Raw genomic sequence first — 22598 nt, 5'->3', positions numbered from 1 at the left:
AATGCGCACTTCTTGGGGGCCAAATTATGTTGCGAAAATAAAGGTGCGCATTTGATTCGATGGCACATTAGATTTGAGTAAATACTTTATGCAGTTTGGACACAAGTCTGCAATTCTTACATGCAATCTGACACTCAAATTTTCCTAGATACTCATTTGAAAACACGGGTGTGGTGAAGGAAGGCAGAGAAAGAGGATGTTGGCTCAAGAGGTGAAAGGTCTTTTAGAACTAGGGTGGGTGGGTGACTAGACTTGTTTGCTTGCAGAAGAGAAACAGAGATAGTCAGAGGAAATAGGGGCATTCAGGAGTGGGGCCCTGAGAAGGCTTTAAGGCAAAAATAACAAGAATGCAGGTTAGAGACTTTGGACAGTCACCCTTTTGCAGCTGGAGGGTATGGATAGTGAGGAAAGGGGGAATTTAGATTTTAGAGTGAGACAACAGACAAGGAAGATAGCACGTTTCCCCAAGAGAAGGGGACTTCATGGGGCTTCAAAGCAGAAGGCAGGGGAAGGAGAGGGAGGGGTGGACTTGAGAGAGTTTAATGCATTTCCTGATTCTGCAAGGATGAGGTCTGTTGGGGTTGATGGTGGTGACATGGCAATCTCCTCAGCATAGGAATGATGGAAAGCCAAGGGTAAAATACAAGGTGTGTGAGTGTGTTGTTCCAGAAGAAATTTTCTTCAACAGAGACAGGCAGTGTCTCTTGGGTGACCATGGATTCCTAGATAGTTAGGTGAAAAGCATCAGTTCTTATGTTTGAGTTGGGTTTGGAGATTAATAAAAAAGCAAAGAGTGTAAACTAATGGCAAAGATTGCTCCTAATGGCCAAGAAAGGCTCCTTAAAGGTAAAGGGACCCCTGACCATTAGGTCCAGTCGCGGACGACTCTGGGGTTGCGGCGCTCATCTCTCTTTATTGGCCGAGGGAGCTGGCGTACAGCTTCCAGGTCATGTGCCCAGTATGACTAAGCCAATTCTGGCGAACCAGAGCAGCGCACGGAAATGCCTTTTACCTTCCCGCCGGAGCGGTACCTATTTATCCACTTGCACTTTGACGTGCTTTCGAACTGCTAGGTTGGCAGGAGCAGGGACCGAGCAACTAGAGCTCACCCCATTGCGGGGATTCGAACCGCCGACCTTCTGATCGGCAAGTCCTAAGCTCTGTGGTTTAACTCACAGCGCCACCCGCGTCCCAATAAAGGCTCCTTAGCCCTCATCAACTGTCATGAATGAGCCAGCCCCCAGGGAAAGTTTGCAGCCAGCTCCCACTGAAGGAAGTAACCAGGAAGAGAAAGAGAGAGAGGAAGAAGATTGGAAGAAATTTAAAGACTATTTACAGAAATACTGCAAAATTAATGAATGTTATAATGATGTCAGAATGAAGTTAAGTGGTTTTAGCAGCAATGTTACAAAGGAGTATGTAAAAATGGTTTATTAACAGGTGAGAATCCAAAGTTACAATATATTAAGTTAAAGGATTAGGATAAAAACAAAGAGGGAAAGGATTTGCTGAATTAACTAACTGAACTGGAATACAAAAAAGGGAGGTGTGAGGAGGTCAGGGAAACAAGTAAATGAAAGACAAGACATGGAAAGATTGATTTCTTTTTAAGTGTTTTTATTTTTCTGTATTTTGTATTTTTTCTTTTCATTTTTCCCTTTTTCTTATTTTTGTAACCTTTTTTGAAACTTTAATAAATATCATTTTTAAAAAAAAGAGAGAGAGAGAGAGTTAACTACAAGACAGGATGATTATAGCCGAAAGTCAACTTCCCTGCCCTTAGGAATGTCAACTGATAGCAGAGTTGCAGAGAGTCAGCTGGCAGCTTGCCAGCGCACTAGTGAGGGACAAAATGCAGGGGCTAGAAATGAAAGCAGCTCAGAGAGCGTGAAGGATCACGGTAGTACTGTTTCAGAGAATGAGGAAGGGGTGGGAGCTGACCCACTTAGTCCAAGGTCCAGGGGCATAAGGGGGGGCGGTCTGCAAAACAGAATACATCACAAGAGGAAGTTTGGCTGTTTCTGGTCTCGTCGGAAACACCGTCCTTAGAAGGGACATCTTTGATTTATAGATGGACAGCTGTGATCGCCGCTCCAGTGAACTCTGTTTTTGCAACAATTCTTCTAGTTAATTAACTACACTCATTTGTTATCAACACTCCCTGACATCTACACATATTGAAGGCATTGGCATGTTGAAGTTGATATTGATTTTGCTGACTAATGCAGCTTCCCTCTGTGTGTTGATAACAGGAAGATAATCCTGGCAAGCTATTTGAGATACCATCTTCTTTCTCCCTATTTGTGACTTTCTAATAGCTGGATAGTTAACAGCGTACACCACCATTTCTAGATTCTTCTGGGTGGCCTCGCAAATGGAAGATAACAGGAATGCAAGATGCAGTTTAGAAAAAAGCCTTTTAAACCAGGTTTGGTCCCAAGTAAATCTGCTGCCCTTGAACCTCATAGAAATCAATCAGATTTTATGGTTAAATAAAGTTTGCTTGAGTTCTCCAGAACATAGGACTAACATTTTTTCCCCTCTGGATCAGGAACATGGGCAGGGAGGGGCAGCTGCCCCCCCATCAATAAAAATCAATAAAATTATATAGCTAACTGAGGTTTTGTCCCCCAACAGAAGCCTGCCCCACCCAAAACAAAATCATAAGCCCATGATCAAGACCATTGTATTCCTTTTGGCCAAAAGAGCTTTTGCGCGTATGAGTCTTCAAGTCAGCAACTGCAGTATTCCTTTGAGACCTTTGTCCAAATGTAGCCACTTTCTCTTGGTGCCATTTCCTCTCATGGCAGATGTAGTGTTTTTTAAACTTTACTTCAGAAAACATATGCCAGCATTTCTTTGGACTCCACATTTTTAAAAAAATATTCTTGCTTGATAATGAGATTTCAAGGTTAAAGTAAATTCCATTGAGTTCACCAGAACTTGGGCACAACCCATCTTCCATGGATTAGGGCCATTGCATATAAAATACCTTTTGGCCAAATGAATTTGCATACTTCTGAGACTTCAACTCAGGGACTGCCGTATTCCTCAGAGACTTTTGTCCCAATATAGACACTTTGTCTCAATACCATTCACCCACACTGATGTACCAAAGGAAAAATAATACGGTACTTTGCCCCTTTGACTCAAGTCAGAGGCAATGTTTATTTAATTTTAGTTCAGAAGAGGCATGACATCATTCTCCTGATGAGACATAAATTCTTCACATTGCCCTCTCTTACTGTGGAAAGACTCTTACAAGGAAAGCAAGGAAGGCAAGTAGATGCTTTATTGTACTGGCAGACTTAGGCAGTCAAACATTTTAGGTAGATAGTGCTATTTTTTAGTGATAGGCATACTCTATTCATTCAATGAGCTGAAGATCAGACATCAGATCTCATGATATCAGTGGGTGATGGGCAAATTTCCATGTCACAATCTTGAATCCCTTATCAGTAAAAAGGGACTTTATACTGTAGCTTTCGGTTTTGCAGTAGAAATTCTATATCATCTTCACAATATACATTGTTGTGATGACTTAATTTTTAAATCCATTTAGTTTTCAACTCTGTATTAAAACCCATTCCACTGATTTAAAATTCAGTTGTGGGAATGTATAAGGTAGGTTCAGTTACTGTTTATAACAATTATTGTATGTCTGCAATACACTGGTATCATTATGCAAATTTCCAACCTATTTATTTCTATTAAACATTGACAGATTTCTCAAATAACTCTCTTACCCTAAAAAGGTCTGGTATTAAGAGGAAGTGAAATTTTGGAGGGTAGTGTTGTTAGATGATACTATACCTGTTTTATTGATATTGGGATTTTCCTCTTTCATCATGCATTTTAATGAAAAATTAATGACATTTTTAAATGAAAAATATTTTGAAAAATCTTATTTTGTCAGTTGAAAATAGCTGATGAAAAAGCTGGAATAATTTGTATCTGGTTCTATAAAGTTTAACATTAGAAAACAAATGGAGATTGACTGGATTAATATATTTTAATAGCAAATTCATGCTATCTTGATGTAGCCCAAAGGGTACCATGCACACCAGGAAAAGGTATAATCTGATGTAGGAAACCCTGACATTTGCAGAAGAGGACAACATATTTAGGTGGGATGTTTTAGGTGGAGGGAAACTATCAAACTCAGCATGCCATGCAATGCTGTCTCACTGTGGAAAGGAGTGAATAAAACACTGCGGGTGGACATTGCAACATTATGTTGCAGGTCAAACTTGTAGTTTTAAGAAAGACAACAAATGTCTGAAAATTGAGGGAGCCTGGCCCCCTTAAAACTGATACCAAGGGGACCGAGGTGCCTACGATCCCCTTGACTTGGGGCGTTGGCACCATGCTTCCTGACTGGCTCTCTTTTTAATAACAGAACTACCCTTAGATTACAAACTGAATGATCCCTGCTCTTGCTCTTGTAACAAATCTGCTTTTGTTTTCTCCGTGCTTTAGATATGCAATTTGAGTGGCAATGGAGAAAACCAATATCACAAAAACAAGAGATTTTTACTTCACAGAGCTGTCTGATCTCCCAGAAGTGCGAATCTTTCTCTTTGTAGCAATTCTGCTGATTTACTTGATCACTCTGGCCGGGAATGGATCAATCCTCATGGCAATAGCGACGGATGTTCACCTCCAGACTCCCATGTACTTCTTCATCAGCAACCTGTCTTTCCTGGATGTCCTTTGTCCAACTGTCACTGTGCCCAAGATGCTCCAGGTCTTTATGTCAGAGGACAAGTCAATATCATTTGTTGGCTGTGTATTACAACTCTTCTTTCTGATTGATGCTGTGGGCACTGAAATTTTATTACTCTCAGTGATGGCGTATGACCGCTACGTGGCTATCTGCAGTCCCTTGCACTACACAAACATCATGACAAAATGGCGGTGTGTTCAACTGGCTGCAGGGACCTGGCTAACCGGCTTCATCAGTTCCATGATTCATACTTCATTGACCTCTACATTATCCTTCTGTGAGCCCTATAAAATTCACCAATATTACTGTGATATCCCACCACTAATGGCTCCCTCTTGCTCCTCTACCTACCTCCCTGAACTGGCTGCTCTCCTTGTGGGTGGCATTTTAGGAGGTGGTGCATTCCTGGTCACTCTGATATCTTATGTCTATATAATCTCTACTATCTTGCGCATGCAGTCCGCTGAGGGAAGGCGCAAAGCCTTTTCTACCTGTGGTTCCCACTTGACTGTAGTTTTCCTGTTTTATGGGACCACCATTGCCACCTATGTTCGCCCCACCTCCAGCTATTCGCCCAAACAGGACAGAATTATTTCCATGTTGTATGGGATTGTTACTCCTATGCTAAACCCTATGATCTACAGCCTGAGGAACAAAGACGTTAAGAGAGCCTTGGTCAAAGCCCTCAGCCTTAAAATATTTTCATGAAATGGTTAGGTTCTGTCTTTCCTGTCCTTCATTGCTCTCAGAATATGTTGGACTTCTGAGCACATTCTTGACTAATACTTGATTGATCCTTTGAGAGGGGAAGCAAATTAAGTCTTGATATCAGCCCTGGTCCATATTTTTCTCAGTTTCCACAGGACATATTTTATGAGAGTAGAATACACAGCCTTTAAAAGGGTTTATCCTGGGTATTTAAACTGTTGTTTTCATAAAGATTATAAGTCTAAAGCCATGACTGTTTTTGGTGTTCAAATTAGTTTTCATTGAAGATTCCATGGAGTTAGTTGTACATTTGTGGGTTCACACTAGTTCACAGTCTTACACCTGGAGTAACTGCAGCAGCAGCAACAACAACAGGCCTTAATATTTGTGAGTACCGATGGTTCAAACTCCTTACATCAAGGAATTCTGGAATCAGGAGCTTCAACCTGTCTTCACGTAGTGCCTGAGAGTAAGTCCACCTGAATGCAGTGGGAGTTACTTCTGAATGTAAACATTTTATAAAAGATATTTGCTCCAATTCTTCCTTTGTTTATCTTTTACTCTCACTATATGTAATTCCCCCTGGCACTGTAGCCCCTATGCTGTAACTCATCTGCATCTAGACTGTATGCTCCTTGACTCAGCAACCCTCTTGCTCATGTTTCTCTGAAAAGTGTCATGTATCCTAATAGAGTTATAAAAGTATACCTAAACAACTCAATCTTCTTAATGCAAATTGATAATGTTTGCAGATGATATTATTCTGTTCATCACAAAACCTCACAGTTCTGTTCCAATATTACTGCAAACCATAGATGTTTTTGGCAATATCTGTGGATATACTATAACCTGGTCCAAATTGGAGTTCATGTTAATAGGAAATAACCTTTTTGGTTCAACCGTTTAAACAATACTAATTTTGTATTTGCATAGACAACATTAAATAAAACATGTTTTTTCATTGTCCTATATTGAAATATTTTTGGCAGAAGGTAACTGAAACTATCAGAACTGTATGGAAAACCTTACATTTACAGAGCAAAATATCCTTTTGAATTATATACACAGCACATGGAACCTCACAAAGGGACAATATGAGTGGACTCTTTGTGCCCTTACCACAGCAAAAAGACTGATTAATTGGAAAAATAAAAATGTGGCTCCCTTCTATGGTTGGATTGAAGACTTCCACAAACTCACAGTATATGAACAACTTGCATATAAACGCAGACTTGCCATGGACAAATTTAATGATATTTGGAGTCCATTCTTACAAATACTGTAATAGGTTAAGATCTGGTGAAGTACAATACAGTGGTACCTCTACTTACGAGCACCTCTGGTTACTTATCCTTTGGGATATGCATGTGGCAAACTTGTGGCTGTCATTTTAGGAGGTGGTGCTTTCTTGGTTACACTGATTTCTTATATCTATATCATCTCTACTATCTTGCGCATGCAGTCTGCTGAGGGAAGGCGCAAAGCCTTTTCTACCTGTGGTTCCCACGGGACTGTAGTGTTCATTTTCTTTGGGACCACCATTGCCACCTATGTTTGCCCCACCTACAGCTATTCACCCAACGGGACAGAATTGTTTCTATGTTGTATGGGGTTGTTATTCCCATGCTAAACCCTATGATCTACAGTCTGAGGAATAAGGATGTTAAGAGGGCATTGGTCAAAGCATTTCACCTCCAAACATTTTCATGAAGTGGCTAAATTCTCTTTTTTCTGTCCTTCAATACTCTCATATGTTTGGCTTCTAATCACATTCTTGACTAATATTTGACTGATTGATTAAAAGGAAATAAAATCTGGTTGATATCCTCCTCCGTTTCCACAGGACATCTTTTAAAGAGAAGAATACATGGCCTTTTGTTTTGATATAGGGTAAAGTTTTGACACCATGACTGTTTTTGCTGCTCTGATTTGTTTGCATAGAAGTTTGAGTGGGTTAATTGTGCATTTGTGGGTTCACACTAGTGCACAACATTACATCTGGGGTAACAGCAGCAGCAACAACAACAACAACAGGCCCTACTATGTGTGAGTACAAAGCTCCTTGCAACAAGAATTTTTGGATTCAGGAGCCTCAACCTGTCCACACTAACTGTAGCAGCCTTGCCTGAGACACAGTGGGAGTTACCCCTGAGGGTTGCAGTGTAAACATGCATAAAAAGCATTTGCTCCATTTCTTCCTTTGTTTCTCTTTTACTCTCACTTTATCAAATCCCTTCTGCTATTGTAGCCCCTGTCCCACAACCCATCTGCCTCTAGATTGTATGTTCCTTGAGGCGGTATCTCTCTTGCTTATGTTTCTCTGTAAAATGTGTATCCTAACAGAGTTATAAAAGTATATTTAAACAGCTCCATCTTCTCCCACACAAAAAGAATGGGAAAGACTCTCCTCCTTGAAAGAGAGGGGAGTGGTTGTGGGCGGGAGCCCGAGCACCGCTCCTAGCAGGGGGAGTTGCCCCCTGCCTCCAGCTCACCTGGCTGGTGCTCACGCCCCCCCGGTGGCCACCCAACCAGGTGCCGTGGAGGGGGCGTGTTCAGCAGCCTTTTGCTGCAGCGCCAGCCACTCCCGGGCCTCATTCCTCATCGTCGTCCCGTTGCGAGTCACCCACCCTCCACTCACTTTTAGTTAGGACTTAGGTCATTGGCCTTGCTATGGACCTTAGGTTGGTTGCCCTGGTTCCCCGGGGGGCCTGGTAGGAGTTTTTCCATCTGTAATTAGGCTTTTTGGTTTTTTCGCCTACCTCGTAGCAATCGTCACAACTTTTATGGTATTGGTGGGTAGGTTAGGCATTGGAATAATGTGTTGTGGTGTGTCAAAGTGCTAGGTGTGGCCATCGCCTATGCCTTCAATTTTTAGGGGTATTCCGTTAAAGGAATCTGGCGGTCGTGTATTCTGTCCGATGCCTGCTTGGCGGGAGGCCATGGCACAACCCTCGGTGACATCTGGGGTGAGCCTATAGTTGGATTAGCATCAACAGGTGATGAACCCCTGGTGAATAAACCCACTTGTTTCGTGATCCAATGCCTAAGCCAATACCTTTTCATTGCTGTAATCAATAAAGTTGTGGCCTTTTCTAGCCCACCAACCTTATATCACGTGTCCTTGTGTCTTCATTTCACTTCGCGGGGGTCGGGTCCTCGAACCACAAGACATTGCTCTTGGAAAAACTATGAACAACTAGGTATATTTTAAAAGTGAAGTCGTTGTTGTTGTTATTTATAAAATCTGTTAGCAACTTGCAACCAAACAAACAGACAGGAACCCTCTCACATAGATACATTAAAACCAAGAGGAAAAAGAAATACATTAACAACATACCACCCACTTCTAAATGGCCACCAATAGTTAAAGACCAAAGGCCAGGTTATAGAGGAAATTTTTGCCTGGCAGCTCATGCTTTGCTTGCACATGATCCCAGGTTCAATCCCTGGCACCTCCAAGTAGGCATTTGGAAAACATCCTGCCTGAAACCAGGGGCAGCTGCTGCCAGTCAGTGTACCTACTACTGAACAAGACGAGTCAGTGGCATAGCTCAGTGGAAGGTTGTTTTCCATGTACCTATCATTTTAATTCTTCTAACGATGATAACCAATACCTCTCTTTATATTTATGTTGAGATGTGAAGCAAGTAACTTGTGGTAGCACCATGTTTATATCTCCCCGCCTCCAGGTACATCTGGTGACATAGGTGTCTACTTTTCAGACCACTTTGTCAGTTTTCTGTAGGGGCTTGACTTGATGTGACTAGCTGTAAATTGCTGGTATTCCATCTGATGTACTATATAGGTTGTAATTTCGTATGTGAATGTTTTGCTTTTGTTTTTATATATATATATATATATATATATATATATATATATATATATATATATATATATAATATTTTATTAGGTTTTAACAATAAAAAGTTTTGCTTTTGTTTTAATGGAATTCATGTTTTATGTTGTAAGCTGTCCTGGTATCATTAATAGACTAGAAATTGAAATCATAATATTAAAAACGCTAAACAATCTCAATGTTACTCAAAAAACTATTCCATCCTTCCTTCCTTGAATCATGGAATCACTAAATTAAGTCTTCTTGAATTTGCAATAACTTTGGGAGAACTCAGCTACCCTGAATGAGGGTCATAGGATTCAAAACACATTTGGGCTAAATAAGTTTTCTCACTTGCAACTTCAAGTCAGGAACAGCAAGGTGCCCCAGAGACACTTGTCCCAATGTAGACACTTCACCTTAATGCCAGCTCTCCCCATGGCAAAAGCGGGAGTGGAGGGGGGAGAAGGCTTTCCCCTTTCGCCAAATGGCAGTGGCAATATTTCTTATATTATACTTCAGAAGATGTACCTTTCTCTTGACTCCACATAAGTTCTTCACATTGCCCTCTCCTACTGTGGTGCCTCAGATTACAAGGAAAGCAAGAAAGGCAAGTGGGTGAATTTCATTATACTGGCAATCTTAGGCAGTCAAACATTTTAGGTCTGTAGTGCTGTGTTTTTTTTAAAAAAAATTGGATTCATACTGTATTCATTCAGTGTACTAAAGATCAAAGATCAGAACTGACTGAGACATCAGCTGATAATGTTGGGCAAGTTTCCATTTCGTAATTAAAAGTCCCCTATCTGTATAATGGAAATGTTGGTGGGAATGTATAGATATATGGTAGGTTTAGTAAATGTTAGTAGCTTTGAATATATTGTTGTCATTACCCAAGATTTAAATCTATTTGTGAGAATGTATACTGTAGGTTTAGTGATGGCAGTCCAAAAATGATAGTATCTTTGGCATATACAGCGGAACCTCAGTTTTCGAGTGTCTCGGAAGCTGAACGTTTCGGAACCTGAATGCCGAAAACCTGGAAGTAAATGCTTCTGTTTTCAAACATGCCTTAGAAGTTGAATGGCTTCCACTGCGTGTTTTTCAAATTTCTCAATGGAAATTGCTGGCAGCCCATTGAGCCTCGGTTGTCGAACGTTTCAGAAGTTGAACGGTCTTCTGGAATGGATTACGTCCGACAACTGAGGCTCTACTGTATCAGCTGATGTAGGAATCCTTGAATTTTGCAGAACTGGGCAGCATCTTCAGGGCAAAAAGCTTTAGGAGGTGGGTAACCATCAAACAGCCTGCTCAGTGAGCATGAAATGCTAACTTGCTGTTTGGGATAAGGTGGAGATAGAAAGGAGTGAGTAGAATGCTATGGCTGGACATTGCAACATTGTGTTGCAGGTCAAACTAGTATATTTGATAAAGTTAATAAATATAGCTGTTAAATGCTAAAAGCAAGATGTGGCGCTATATATATATATATATATATATATGCAGGTTTTGGTGTCTTCGGGTGTCTTCCCGTGTAAGAGTCGGGGTGTCTGTGCGACGTTTCGTTTCGCACAGACACCCCGACTCTTACACGGGAAGACACCCGAAGACACCAAAACCTGCATTCCTGTACCCGTGAAAATCTACGAAAGCATATATATATATATATATATATATATATATATATATATATATGGTTGGATAGTGTTCTCGAAGCTACCAGCATGAGTTTGACCAAACTGCGGGAGGCAATGGAAGACAGGAGTGCCTGGCGTGCTCTGGTCTATGGGGTCACGAAGAGTCGGACACGACTAAACAACAACAAATATATATATATATTGCGGTGCAATATATATATTCGAATCATACAATCGTAGAGTTGAAAAGGTCCCCAATAGTTATATTGTCCAAACACCTGCAATTTAGGAATATCTTTCAGGCTTTGGTACTAATGTATTACCCATCATTCCAATGGTCTCTAAAATTTTGAACAGAATAATTTACATTACATAGTATATGATACAGTTTATATTATTAAACTATTATTTTCATCAAGTCTGCATTCCTTTGCCATAGGATTGTGCAGATCTTCCTCTGCATGATCAGAGAAAGAGAGATATTTCAGTGGAGAGGGATCAGGGAGGTCTCCCTTCAGAAGCATACCCTCCAACATTTCTCCGATGAAAACAGGGGCAATAATAATAATAATAATAATAATAATAATAATAATAATAATAATGTCCTGCCCATCTGACTGGATAGCTTCCAACATATATAAAAACATAATAAAACATTAAACATTAAGAAACTTCCCTATACAGGACTGTATTCTAAAGGTTGTATAGCTATTTATCTCCTTGGCTCGGGGGTTGCATAGCTCCATACCCTCCAACATTTCTCCAATGAAGACAGGGACATCCTAAGGAAAAGCAGGACATTCTGGGATCCAATCAGAAACTGGGACGGCTTCTGTAAATCTGGGAATGTCTCTGGGAAATAGGGACACTTGGAGGGTCTGCAGAAGCCATTGCTTCTGTGCCTGCTGTTGGTGCTCTGAAAGTGGTGAGGGAAGAGATGGGGCCTTCTGGGGTTTTACTGGGGGTGGGCAAGGGGTGGTTTCAGATCCCCTGCATCCAATGCTCTGCAACCAACACCTTCCTTGAAGTTAGTGTTTGTACTTTTCCCAAATGGAATAAATGAGAGAGAAATTTCTTTTTAAAAAATATCCCTCTGAAAGGAGAGTAAAAAGGAATATCAACACTGCCAGTGGTGCTTCATGGTGGCTGGTGGCTGTGGAAGCTCAGGGATGATGAACTGGGTCTGCACTAAGAGACAGCCAAGATGGCAAATCATTTCACAGTGAAAAGTAAATATGACCTTGTTTCAAACAATGTTCAATGGAATCTGTTTTGATATTTTGGCAACTCTCTTCCACTCAGCTGCCAGTTCCTCTTGGCCTGCTTGGTAGCCGTGTTTTTGGCAGGGATACAAGTTCTATGTGATTAAAAGTCAAATGGTCTATCAGTTATACACTCCTGCTCACCAAGCCCGCTAACCCCTTTGCAAACTCCTACCTTCACACCTGGCCTAACCCCTTTTAAAGGAGGGCTGGTTGGAGGTGTTTCAGAGAGTATGGTTTCCACCTTTAAAGCATCAAGGTTTAACAGAGGAGGTAGCTGCTTCAGGGCTATTTGCCAAACTGTTGAAGCCTCCCCTCTCCATTAAACCTTGCTGAAGTCACATTTTACAGACAGTGCCTCTCATCCTCATTTAAGAAGCTCACTTGGACCACCTTGCTGCTCGCTCACTCACTCACTCACTCACTCACCTACCTGTCATTGTGTCATCATGCAGGAGTTGGTGTGGCCACCATGTGAATCACAGCATGACGACAGTGTTGCTTTTTTGTATATAGGAAGATATAGACCTACTTATTGTTAGCAGAGTCACTTGAGTAACAGAAGTAGTATCTGGAAAGAAGAGAAACTGAGAATACTTCACTTAGTAAACTGAACAAGAGCAGTATATAATATGAGGAGAAATAAGCAAAGGTCTCTTCATTCAGGCCTAGTACATGCCAAGGAGACACACAACTACACAGGGGGGAAACTCATTCAGAACAGCACAGCAAATCAGAACTCAGTAACGATCACAGCATTCTGATTCATTGCAAGAAAGCACCTACATCTCTTCTCTTGGTTGGCTGTCTTACTAATGATAGAATTAACCCTTGGGTTACAAATTGAATGATCCCTGCTCTTTGTCTTCCAACACCTTTAACAAATCTACTTTCTCTCTGTGTGTATTTTAGATATTCCAATTGATTAATTTGATTGGCAGGAAGATGGAGAAAGACAACATCACAGAAACAAAAGAATTTTACCTGATCGAGCTTTCTGATGTTCCGGAAGTGCGGATTTCCCTCTTTCTAGTGTTTCTGTTGATCTACTTGATCACTCTTGCAGGGAATGGGGCAATTATCTTGGCAATAGCAGCAGAAGTCCAGCTCCAGACCCCCATGTACTTCTTCCTCAGCAATTTATCTTTCCTGGATATTCTTTCCCCAACTGTCACTGTGCCCAAGATGCTCCAGGTCTTCATGTCAGAGGACAAAACAATATCATTTGCTGGCTGTGTATTACAACTCTTCCTTCTGATTGATTTTGTGGGCACTGAAGTTTTCTTGCTAGCAGTGATGGCATATGACCGCTATGTGGCTATCTGCAGTCCCTTGCACTACACAAACATAATGAGCACACGGTTGTGTATGCAGCTGGCTGCTGGGACCTGGCTAGCTAGCTTTATCCATGCCTTGGTTCTTACCTCGCTGACCTTTACATTAACTTTCTGTGTGCCCAGCAAAGTTAACCAGTATTACTGTGATATTCCCCCACTGGTTGCGATTTCTTGCTCCTCTACCTACATCTTTGAACTGGTCCTTCTTGTTGTGCCTGGTATTTTAGGAGCTGGTGCTTTCCTGGTCACTCTGATCTCTTATGTCTATATCATTTCTGCTATATTGCGCATGCAGTCTGCTGAGGGAAGGAGCAAAGCCTTTTCTACCTGCGGTTCCCACTTGACTGTAGTTTTCCTGTTCTATGGGGCGACCATGGGCACCTATGTACGCCCCACCTCCAGCTATTCGCCCAAACAGGACAGAATTGTTTCTATGTTGTATGTGGTTGTTACTCCCCTGCTAAACCCTTTGATCTACAGCCTGAGAAATAAGCAAGTTAAGAGGGCTCTGGTCAAAGCACTCGGCTTGAAAAGATTTCCGTGAATGGGCTCGGTTCATTTTTTCCTGTTCCTCAGTACTATCAAAGTGTGTTGTTTAGCCCATTCGGAAGTATCTCTCAGACTTGGCCCAAATCCCCAACACTGCACACAGGTCTGTTTTTAAGGGAGAAGGCCACATGGTCTCCTCCCTCTTTCCTTTTCATTTGTCCTGCACAAAGTGAGAAACAGTGGCGTAGCGTGGGGGGTGCAGGGGGGCCCGGCCGCACCGGGCGCAACATCTGGGGGTTAGGGTTAGGGGGCGCAGATCCATGGGTTAGGGGACGCAAATTACTTGCCTTGCCCCGGGTGCTGACAACCCACGCTACGCCACTGGTGAGAAAATCACTTTTGTATGGTGGTCCACATTCCCTCCACGGCTGTAGCAGTAAGCAGGGACAAAGCAAAAGAAGTTAACCTCTCTTTCTTTTATTTTAAGTGGCTATAAGGTTTTAAGCCGGCCTGACACTTGACAAGTCCTCGTGCTCCCTATTGGGCAGGTGGTGTTGCGGCCTGGCACCATCTCCCCTGCATAATCCTGTGGCAGTGCTGGGTGCAGGACCTAGTCAGATCATAGCCTGCCTGAAAATTGGCCAATCACAAGCGGGCTGCTGTGCAGGACCTCCCTGGGGGAGGGGCAAACTGCACTGGGGGGATAAATACAGAGCCTGCCCAGGCCTCTTCACACACTTTGTCTCAACTGTGTAATTCCACTCCATTGGAAATAGGCCAGTTCTGCTTGTTTTATTATTTTAGAAGGAAAATGTGAAAACTCACCCCCCTGCAGCCCTAGGGAATGCAGCAATGGTCTCTTGCTGTTTTAAATGGCACCACCTGTCATGTATAATAATAATAATAATAATAATAATAATAATAATAATAATTTATTATTTGTACCCTGCCCATCTGGCTGGGTTTCCCCAGCCACTCTGGGCGGCTTCCAACAAAGATTAAAAATACATTAAAATATCACACACAGCCCTGAACAGGGCTGCCTTCAGATGTCTTCTGAATGTCAGGTAGTTGTTTATTTCTTTGACAACTGATGGGAGGGCATTCCACAGGGCGGGCACCTCTACCAAGAAGGCCCTCTGCCTGGTTCCCTGTAGCTTTGCTTCTCGCAATGAGGGAACCATCAGAAGGCCCTCGGCGCTGGAGCAGAATGATGGAGGTGGAGAAGGTCCTTCGGGTATACTGGGCCGAGGCCATTTAGGGCTTTAAAGGTCAACACCAAAACTCTGAATTGTGCTCGGAAACGTACTGTGTAAGTCCACAATTTACACAGGGGTTACGCTCCAGGGATGTTGCCTAAAGCCAAAATTGTGTATAGTCAAACCCCATTGTGTTCAATGGCAGGAAGGATTGCCAAAGGCATTTTTTCTTGGAATCCCATCTGCCTTCCTTCCCCTTTTTATTTTTAAAAATTGCCACACACATAAAACTGAATGTGGACAAGTTAAATGCACATAAATTATGGGATTACTGTACTCATTTTTAAAATGAGACTGTTTCCCTTTTAACCTTTTAGCTACTAATTTGGATAATTTATTGTTGTTCTGTTGTTCTCCCCTTGCTTGCCTCAGTGTGTGTATTTTGCTTTCTCAGAGAATTGTCCAGCACTTTTGTTGTTTATTCTTTTTTTCTGGAGGGGGAGGGACTAATAACTATGTTCCCTACCAGACCCCCACTTCATCTCTGAGGAGTGCGTAAGGGTTGGGGGGGGGGAGAGAGAGAGGAGAGAGAGCCCTTGTTAGGATAAAACAAGATTGCTCCATCTACCACGTGACAGCCCTTTAAATATTTAAAGATGGATATCATATCTCCTCTCAGCCTCCTCTTTACAAGGCTAAACATACCCAATTCCCTCAACTGTTCCTCCAAATGCTTGGTTTGCAGACCCTTGATCATTGTGGTCGCCCTCCTTTACACATATTCCAGTTTGTCAATATCCTTCTTAAATTGTGCTGCCCAGAACTGGACACAGTATCCCAGGTGTGGTTTGACCAAGGCAGAGCAGAGGGGGACTATTATGTCCCTTGATTGGGACACTCATTGGCTAAAAACATTGAAAGGTGGGAATGGGCTACTTTTTAAATAAATAAAAAATAAAGGTCAGAGTATTAGCCCTCAGATAGGCATGGGCCCTAGTGCAATGACTTAAATTGTACCATTATAATCTGACCATGATTATGCTGTTTTTGCTTAGGAAGGGAAGAATGGGAAAGGAGGGCTAGTAAACCCCATTTTACACAAGACCCATAGTCAAAGAGTTTTGACTCCAACTTAAACACTTTTAGAACAGATAGTCATTGTGTACTCTGAAGCATCAGTGAATGCAGGTGTAATATGAGTAGAAAAGGATGTGACAGACATTACTGACTTCAGTGGTTTGGCACCTGAAGCCCTCTTGTCCAGCAGGAAATTTGAGCAGATCAGGACAGTATGTGGAGCATCCTATGGAACACCCATGGCTAGTAAACAGAGGGGAGAAGTCATCTCCATGACTAGTGATGGGGGAGAAATACAATTCAGTTTGCATTCAAAGGCGACCCCATCTAATTTGCACTTTCTGAAACATTGAAACACACTGATGTCTCGAAATTTGCATTTCTCTGAATTTTGCAGTGCAGTTATGTGATGTGTACAAAAATGCATAGATTAGGGGAAAGTATGCCTACAAATGCATCATTACTGAAAACATCATACAAAAATCCATGAGAGAAAATTGATTTTCAAATTTGTGTAAATCAGATATGGGGAAATTCAAACTAGAATGCTGCAGAATTTTCATGAGGACTTTAAAAAATACAAACTGATGTAGGAATGTGGACAACTGGAAATATGAGAAACTTAAATTGGCAGATTTGCTCATCTCTATCCAAGGTACATCCTATAGGGGCTTGAATGACCAGTTGGCTGGCCATCCTGCCACTCCAAAGGTGACAGCTGCCTTTCACCAGAAAATCCAATAGATGGATAACCACTTGTGGTGGTGGAGGTTGTACAGATGGTCATCCTTTTCCCAGAATGTGTCATTCATTAAGAGTGCAAGAACAACAGAATCAGAGACATTTGGCCACAAGTGGCCACTGTAAGGGAAGGTGCTATTGCTAGAAAGGAGGGAGGAGGAGCCCAGTTTGGAGCAATGGCATTGTTAAGACTTGTTGCATTCTTTTGTCTCTTGCTATTAGTATTGAATAAAACTCATTAAAAAGGACTTTACCTTGTTTCCCCTGCTCTTGCTGCAACTGGGGGAGAAATAGCTTTCCCGTAGCCTTGACAATTCCCTTCCAAGGGAAGCCAACATGGTGCCCTCTCAAAGTTGTGGTTTATATCACCCCTGAGCATTGGTTGATGGGATCTGGAGGGCACCCCAGGTCTTTATCACTAAACACAGCTCCAAAATGGTTATTAGTGTAGCATTTATCTCAGGGTCACAGAATCATAAAATTGTAGAGTTGGTCAACTGTAATACTACTATTTTTTAAACACAGGACCAGGGTTGCACTTTATTTAAACCATACTATAAAAACAATTTCTTCCCATCACTCTCTTCAAGGCCCCCTTCACTTCTTTGTTCCTCAAGCTGTAGATCAGAGGGTTCAGCATAGGGATAACAACAGCATAAAAAACTGACACCATTTTGTCATAGTTCAGAGAATGAGCCGAGCTGGGTTGAAGATACATGAAGAAGAGGGTGCCATAGAAAATGATCACAGCTGTCATGTGTGAGGCGCATGTGGAGAAGCCTCTTTGACTCCCACCTGCAGAGTGTTTCCCAAAGATGGCAGTCAGAATGTAGACATAGGAGACGATGATTGCCGAGAGGGAACTGCATAAGTTGATAGCAGATAGAGCTAAAAGCTGGATTTCCTTCGGCCGAGTGTCAGAGCAGGACAAAGCGAGAAGCGGTGGGTCATTGCAGTAGAAATGATTGATCACATTTGATCTGCAGAAGGACATCTGAAAAGTCAAGGCTGTTTGAACCACTGAACTCGCAAAGCCATAGATATATACAGCGGCCACTGCCGCAGTGCAGAACTTCTTAGACATAACTAGATAATAAAGCAATGGGTTGCAGATGGCCACATAGCGATCATATGCCATCACAGACAGTAGGAAGAATTCAGTCATCACTAGACCATCAAACATGTAAAACTGTGCTGCACACCCAGCAAAGGAAATGGTTTTCCTTTCAGCTAAAAGGTCCCATATGGCTTTTGGAGTAACTGCTGAAGAGTAGCTGGCATCCAGGAAAGCCAAGTGACTGAGAAAGAAGTACATTGGGGTTTGTAGCTGTTGATCCATCCTGATCAAGATGATCATCCCTAGATTTGCACCCAGAGTGATGGTGTAAATCACCAGGAATGTGATAAAGAGGATAGCTTGCAATTCTGGATGATCTGTGAATCCTGAGAATATGAACACAGTCACTTGGGTTTGATTTTTTGCAGTCATTTATTCTAGGTCTTTCCACCTGCCAGGGAGAGGTAAAAATGGAAGGAAGAAAATAGCTAGACTTGAAGATTTATTTGCAGCACGAATTGCAAATTTGATCAACTGGAGCTAACCAGCTTCCAAATTCAAAAGTACATTTCAAACATACAGGATAGAAAAGGATGTGAAATGGACATCATAGCTTAATTTCTGTTGTCACTGTGCAATGGATCAAAGAGTTGATATATGTGCTTGCTTTTCAGCAACTCTAAATGGGAAAAGTACTCTTTTAAAATCTCTAGTTAGAAGGATAACATTAGAAGCAGTGTGAGCTGGGAGGGAGTCTGATTCCACTTTGCATTATCATTCTTATTACGGCAGAGCTGCAGAAGAGTTCTACATAGAACTGTTACTCTGAAGGTGATGGTGGGACTTTTTCAATGTTGTCATAATCATGACAAATGTGGATCAATAATCAAGCTGTTGTGCATATTCTAATTCTGGAAAAATACATTTGATCTAGTGACAGTGAAAAAACCCTCTCCCATTTCTAATTTTATTTTCACCTACTTTCATTTCATTTTTACTATCCTCCCTTCATTAAACGATACTTTACAATTTGGGCTGATAGGTCTTGCATCATCTCCCTTTTCTTTAATCCCCTTTCTTTTGCTTATCCTTTTCTTGCTCAGATGTTTTGGAAGCCTGCTTTTTTCTTTAAAAAAAGCTGGGTTTTGAGTGTGCATGGTGCTTTATTAATTGATTATAAAGCTATTACTATAAAAAGACTGCAATGCAATTTGGACCACCTGAATTTCTTTAAGCTGCAAACTGTTGTGAATACTGAGTCTTACAGACTTCGAAGGGAAATATCTCTATGAATTTTCTCATTTGCTGTGAGAAATAAGCTGCAAACATATTAAAAGCCCCTTCAAACTTCAGCCTTCCACCCAGAGGTTGATAATCGATCCAATGCCTGAGCCAAAGTCTACCTATATCTGTAGTCAATAAAGGTGTGGCTGCCTTTCCAATCCCAGAAGGTTGTCGTGTCAAGTTTGTTCCAAGTATCATTGATCAATGTCTTTGTCCATGAGGGTGGGGGGTGCTGTGAGTGGATCTGCAATAAACTTTTTATTTTTCATGGAAAATGTGGATAATATCAGTGGATAATATCAAATGGCATCTTTGGGGTAAATACAAGCAGGTTGGAGAAAATAGTGCCCAGAGAAAAGGCCAACTCACCTTCCCATGGTCCTGGAAACACACGCATGGTAAATACATTGTGTACCATGGATCTTACTCCAGCTTAGGTTCTAGAACTTTGAAATGCAAAACTACATAATATATCACCCCAGTATTAATACTATTGTTAAATTACTCCAACTGTGTACATTTACCCCATACAAAAGCTCCTCATATATCCAGATCACCAAACAGACATACTACTTCTGTTGAAATATTTTTCATAATTTGCAAAAGATGGGAGTAAACACAGAGTTAATTACTGTCAATGACAGAGAAGAACAGCAGGAACCTTTAATTCCTAATCACGGGCTGTCACAAAGTTATTACCCAAGACCCACCTGATCTAAGTAATGCAAGTTACAGCAGAAAAACCAGGTAGGGTAGAATTAATAGAATGGGGTATTTATAATATCTGCTTTAGATAATCTCTTGAGTACTTTATGCCTTGAACTCAATTAAAGGCACACAGCAATTAAAATGAATGCACAGGGCACCATTGTTTACTTTTCTCTACTCCCTTGGGGTTTCCAGTTTATTATATTCTCTTACCTTATATTTGGATCGAACGATATGTTACACATGAATGTATGTCTCAGAACCTTGACACCTGTTTCATTTATGGCAGGGATGGAGAACCTGCGCCCTGCCAGCTGTTTTTGCACTCCAGTTCCCATCAGCCCCACCCAGTATGACCAATGGCTAGGGCTGGTCTGCCCATAAGGTGGGCTGAAGAATCCCATGAGGCAGCACCCATGCGGACACTTTGCCCATCCTGCCATTGCCACAGTTGTGTAACTGTGGCAGCTTCTGGTGAGGTCTTGTGGAATTGCATGCTGAGGCCCCGTGACCCACAGTTCCCTCTGAAAACAAAGGAAAGTTGGGTGTTGTGTCTGAAAAAAGAATGTGACATATTGAGAAATGTTCAGTAGCTTAGTGAAAGAGAATGGATAGGATCTTGAGCAACAATGTCGATGCAAGGAATCACAATGAAATAACACTGTGACACAGAAATGCTCTGACTTCCTTGAAGTGATTATCACGTTGTAGAATGTGGTCATAGCTGATTCATTGTAACTCAGTTTAAGGATAAGGTCATCATTATTGAGAAGATATGCATAAAGATACTAGCATCCCAGATGGGGTCAGACTAAGTTACGGGGTCTAACTTTCTTTGTTCATGTAACAAAACTATGTAGTTGAGGGAAGAACTGTAATTCTACTGGATTATTGAAAATGGTTTATTTTAAAGTTACTGCGACTTTTTATATTGGATCAGATTGTTACTATTAATGTTTGAATATATATAAAAATAAAAAATTGTCCAATAGCTCCTTAGAGACCAAATAATTTTGTTCTTGGTATAAGCTTTCATGTGCATGCACACTTCTTCAGATACATATTCAGATACATATATCATATACATATATCTGAAGAAGTGTGCATGCACACGAAAACTGATACCAAGAACAAACTTAGTTGGTCTCTAAGGTGCTACTGGGCAATTTTTTATTTTTTTATATATTTCGACTGTGTCAGACCAACACAGCTACCTACCTGAATCTATTAATGTTTGATTTTGATTTTGATTTTTATGTGTGTTGGAAGCCGCCCAGAGTGGCTGGGGCTGGGGTATAAATAAAATTATTATTATTATTATTATTATTATTATTATTATTATTATTATTATTAGTTAGTGGTAGAGGATCTGCTTTGCATGCAGAAGGTCCCAGGTTCAGTGTCTCCAGGTAGGGCAGGGAGAGCTATGTCTGAACCCTGGAGAGCTATCACCAGTTAAAGTCGAGAATAGCGAGCAAGTTGAACCAATGGTCTGGTACAGTGTAATGCATCTCCCTATGTAATCTTACCTTGGTTTAAGTTGTTCGGTCTTGTGGTGCAACATTGGTTGCCATCATTTCCCTCAATGCTTTTGGAAGGGGGATATTCTTTCGTTTTTGTTGTGGCTTTTCTGATGGCCTCTTTCACCTCTTTGTTTCTCAAACTATAGATTAGGGGGTTGAGCATGGGTATCACTAATGTGTAGACTACAGAAACCACCATATTACCATCTAGTCCCGATTTCAAGTTGGGATGTATATACATAAAGGTCCCCGTTCCATAAAGCAGAGCCACTGAGGTCAAGTGAGAAGCACAAGTGGAGAAGGCCTTGTGTCTGCCCTTGATAGAGTGTATTTTCAGGATGGCAGATAAAATGCAGAAGTAGGAGATAATAATGGCTGAAAGAGAGGTCATAGCAACTGCTCCAGATGCAAAGACTGACAGAGACTCTGAAAGGAAGGTTTCAGAGCAGGAAAGCTTCAGAAGTTTAGGGATATCGCAGAAGAAATGTTTGATGATGTTGTGTCCACAGTAGGATAATCTGAATATACATACTGTCTGCAGGGCTGAGTTGGCAAAACCAGCTGCATACGATCCTACAACCAGGCAGCTGCACACTCTTTGGGACATGACAGCAGAGTACAGAAGTGGGTTACAAATAGCCATGTAGCGGTCAAATGCCATCACAGCCAAAAGGAAACACTCGGTACTCACAAAGGCAGCAAATGAGCACAGCTGAGCAGCACAGCCAGCATAAGAGATGGTTTTATCACCCACCAAGTAGCTCACCAGCATCTTGGGGGCTATAGCAGAGGTATAGCAGAGGTCTGTGAATGATAAGTGGCAGAGGAAGAAGTACATGGGAGTGTGCAGGTGGGAGTAAGTCCTGATCAGGACAATCAGGCTGAGGCTTCCAGCCACAGTGATAACATAGATGGCTAGAAATAGCAAGAAGAGGGCAATCTGCAGCTTTGGGTCATCAGTGAATCCCAGCAAGATGAATTCTGTCACCCTGCTGTGATTATTCTGCTTGTCCAT

General features: G+C 41.6%; 4 protein-coding genes across 4 annotated transcripts; 2 read left to right on the top strand and 2 right to left on the bottom strand.

The window, feature by feature from the left end:
* Positions 1–4498: 4498 nt before the first annotated feature.
* Positions 4499–5434, top strand: LOC309526436 (olfactory receptor 5V1-like; the record flags this gene model as incomplete). The annotated part of the gene is made up of 1 exon (XM_082212533.1): positions 4499–5434. The coding sequence occupies one exon, from the start codon at positions 4499–4501 to the stop codon at positions 5432–5434; it is 936 nt and encodes a 311-aa protein (XP_082068659.1).
* A 7679-nt stretch (positions 5435–13113) lies between these two features.
* Positions 13114–14120, top strand: LOC309526429 (olfactory receptor 5V1-like; the record flags this gene model as incomplete). The annotated part of the gene is made up of 1 exon (XM_082212520.1): positions 13114–14120. The coding sequence occupies one exon, from the start codon at positions 13114–13116 to the stop codon at positions 14047–14049; it is 936 nt and encodes a 311-aa protein (XP_082068646.1). The 3' UTR covers positions 14050–14120.
* A 3435-nt stretch (positions 14121–17555) lies between these two features.
* On the bottom strand, positions 17556–18500 carry LOC309526365 (olfactory receptor 5AP2-like; the record flags this gene model as incomplete). Its single annotated transcript, XM_082212338.1, has 1 exon — positions 17556–18500. One exon carries the CDS (start codon positions 18498–18500, stop codon positions 17556–17558), a length of 945 nt encoding a protein of 314 aa, XP_082068464.1.
* Positions 18501–21575: 3075 nt separating this feature from the next.
* LOC309517269 (olfactory receptor 5G9-like) lies at positions 21576–22598 on the bottom strand (the record flags this gene model as incomplete). Its single annotated transcript, XM_082196412.1, has 1 exon — positions 21576–22598. The coding sequence occupies one exon, from the start codon at positions 22596–22598 to the stop codon at positions 21576–21578; it is 1023 nt and encodes a 340-aa protein (XP_082052538.1).

Source organism: Podarcis vaucheri (genome assembly GCF_965113315.1).
Source record: "Podarcis vaucheri genome assembly, chromosome: 1".
NCBI lineage: Eukaryota > Metazoa > Chordata > Lepidosauria > Squamata > Lacertidae > Podarcis > Podarcis vaucheri.
This window is presented reverse-complemented; position numbering and strand designations above follow the sequence as displayed.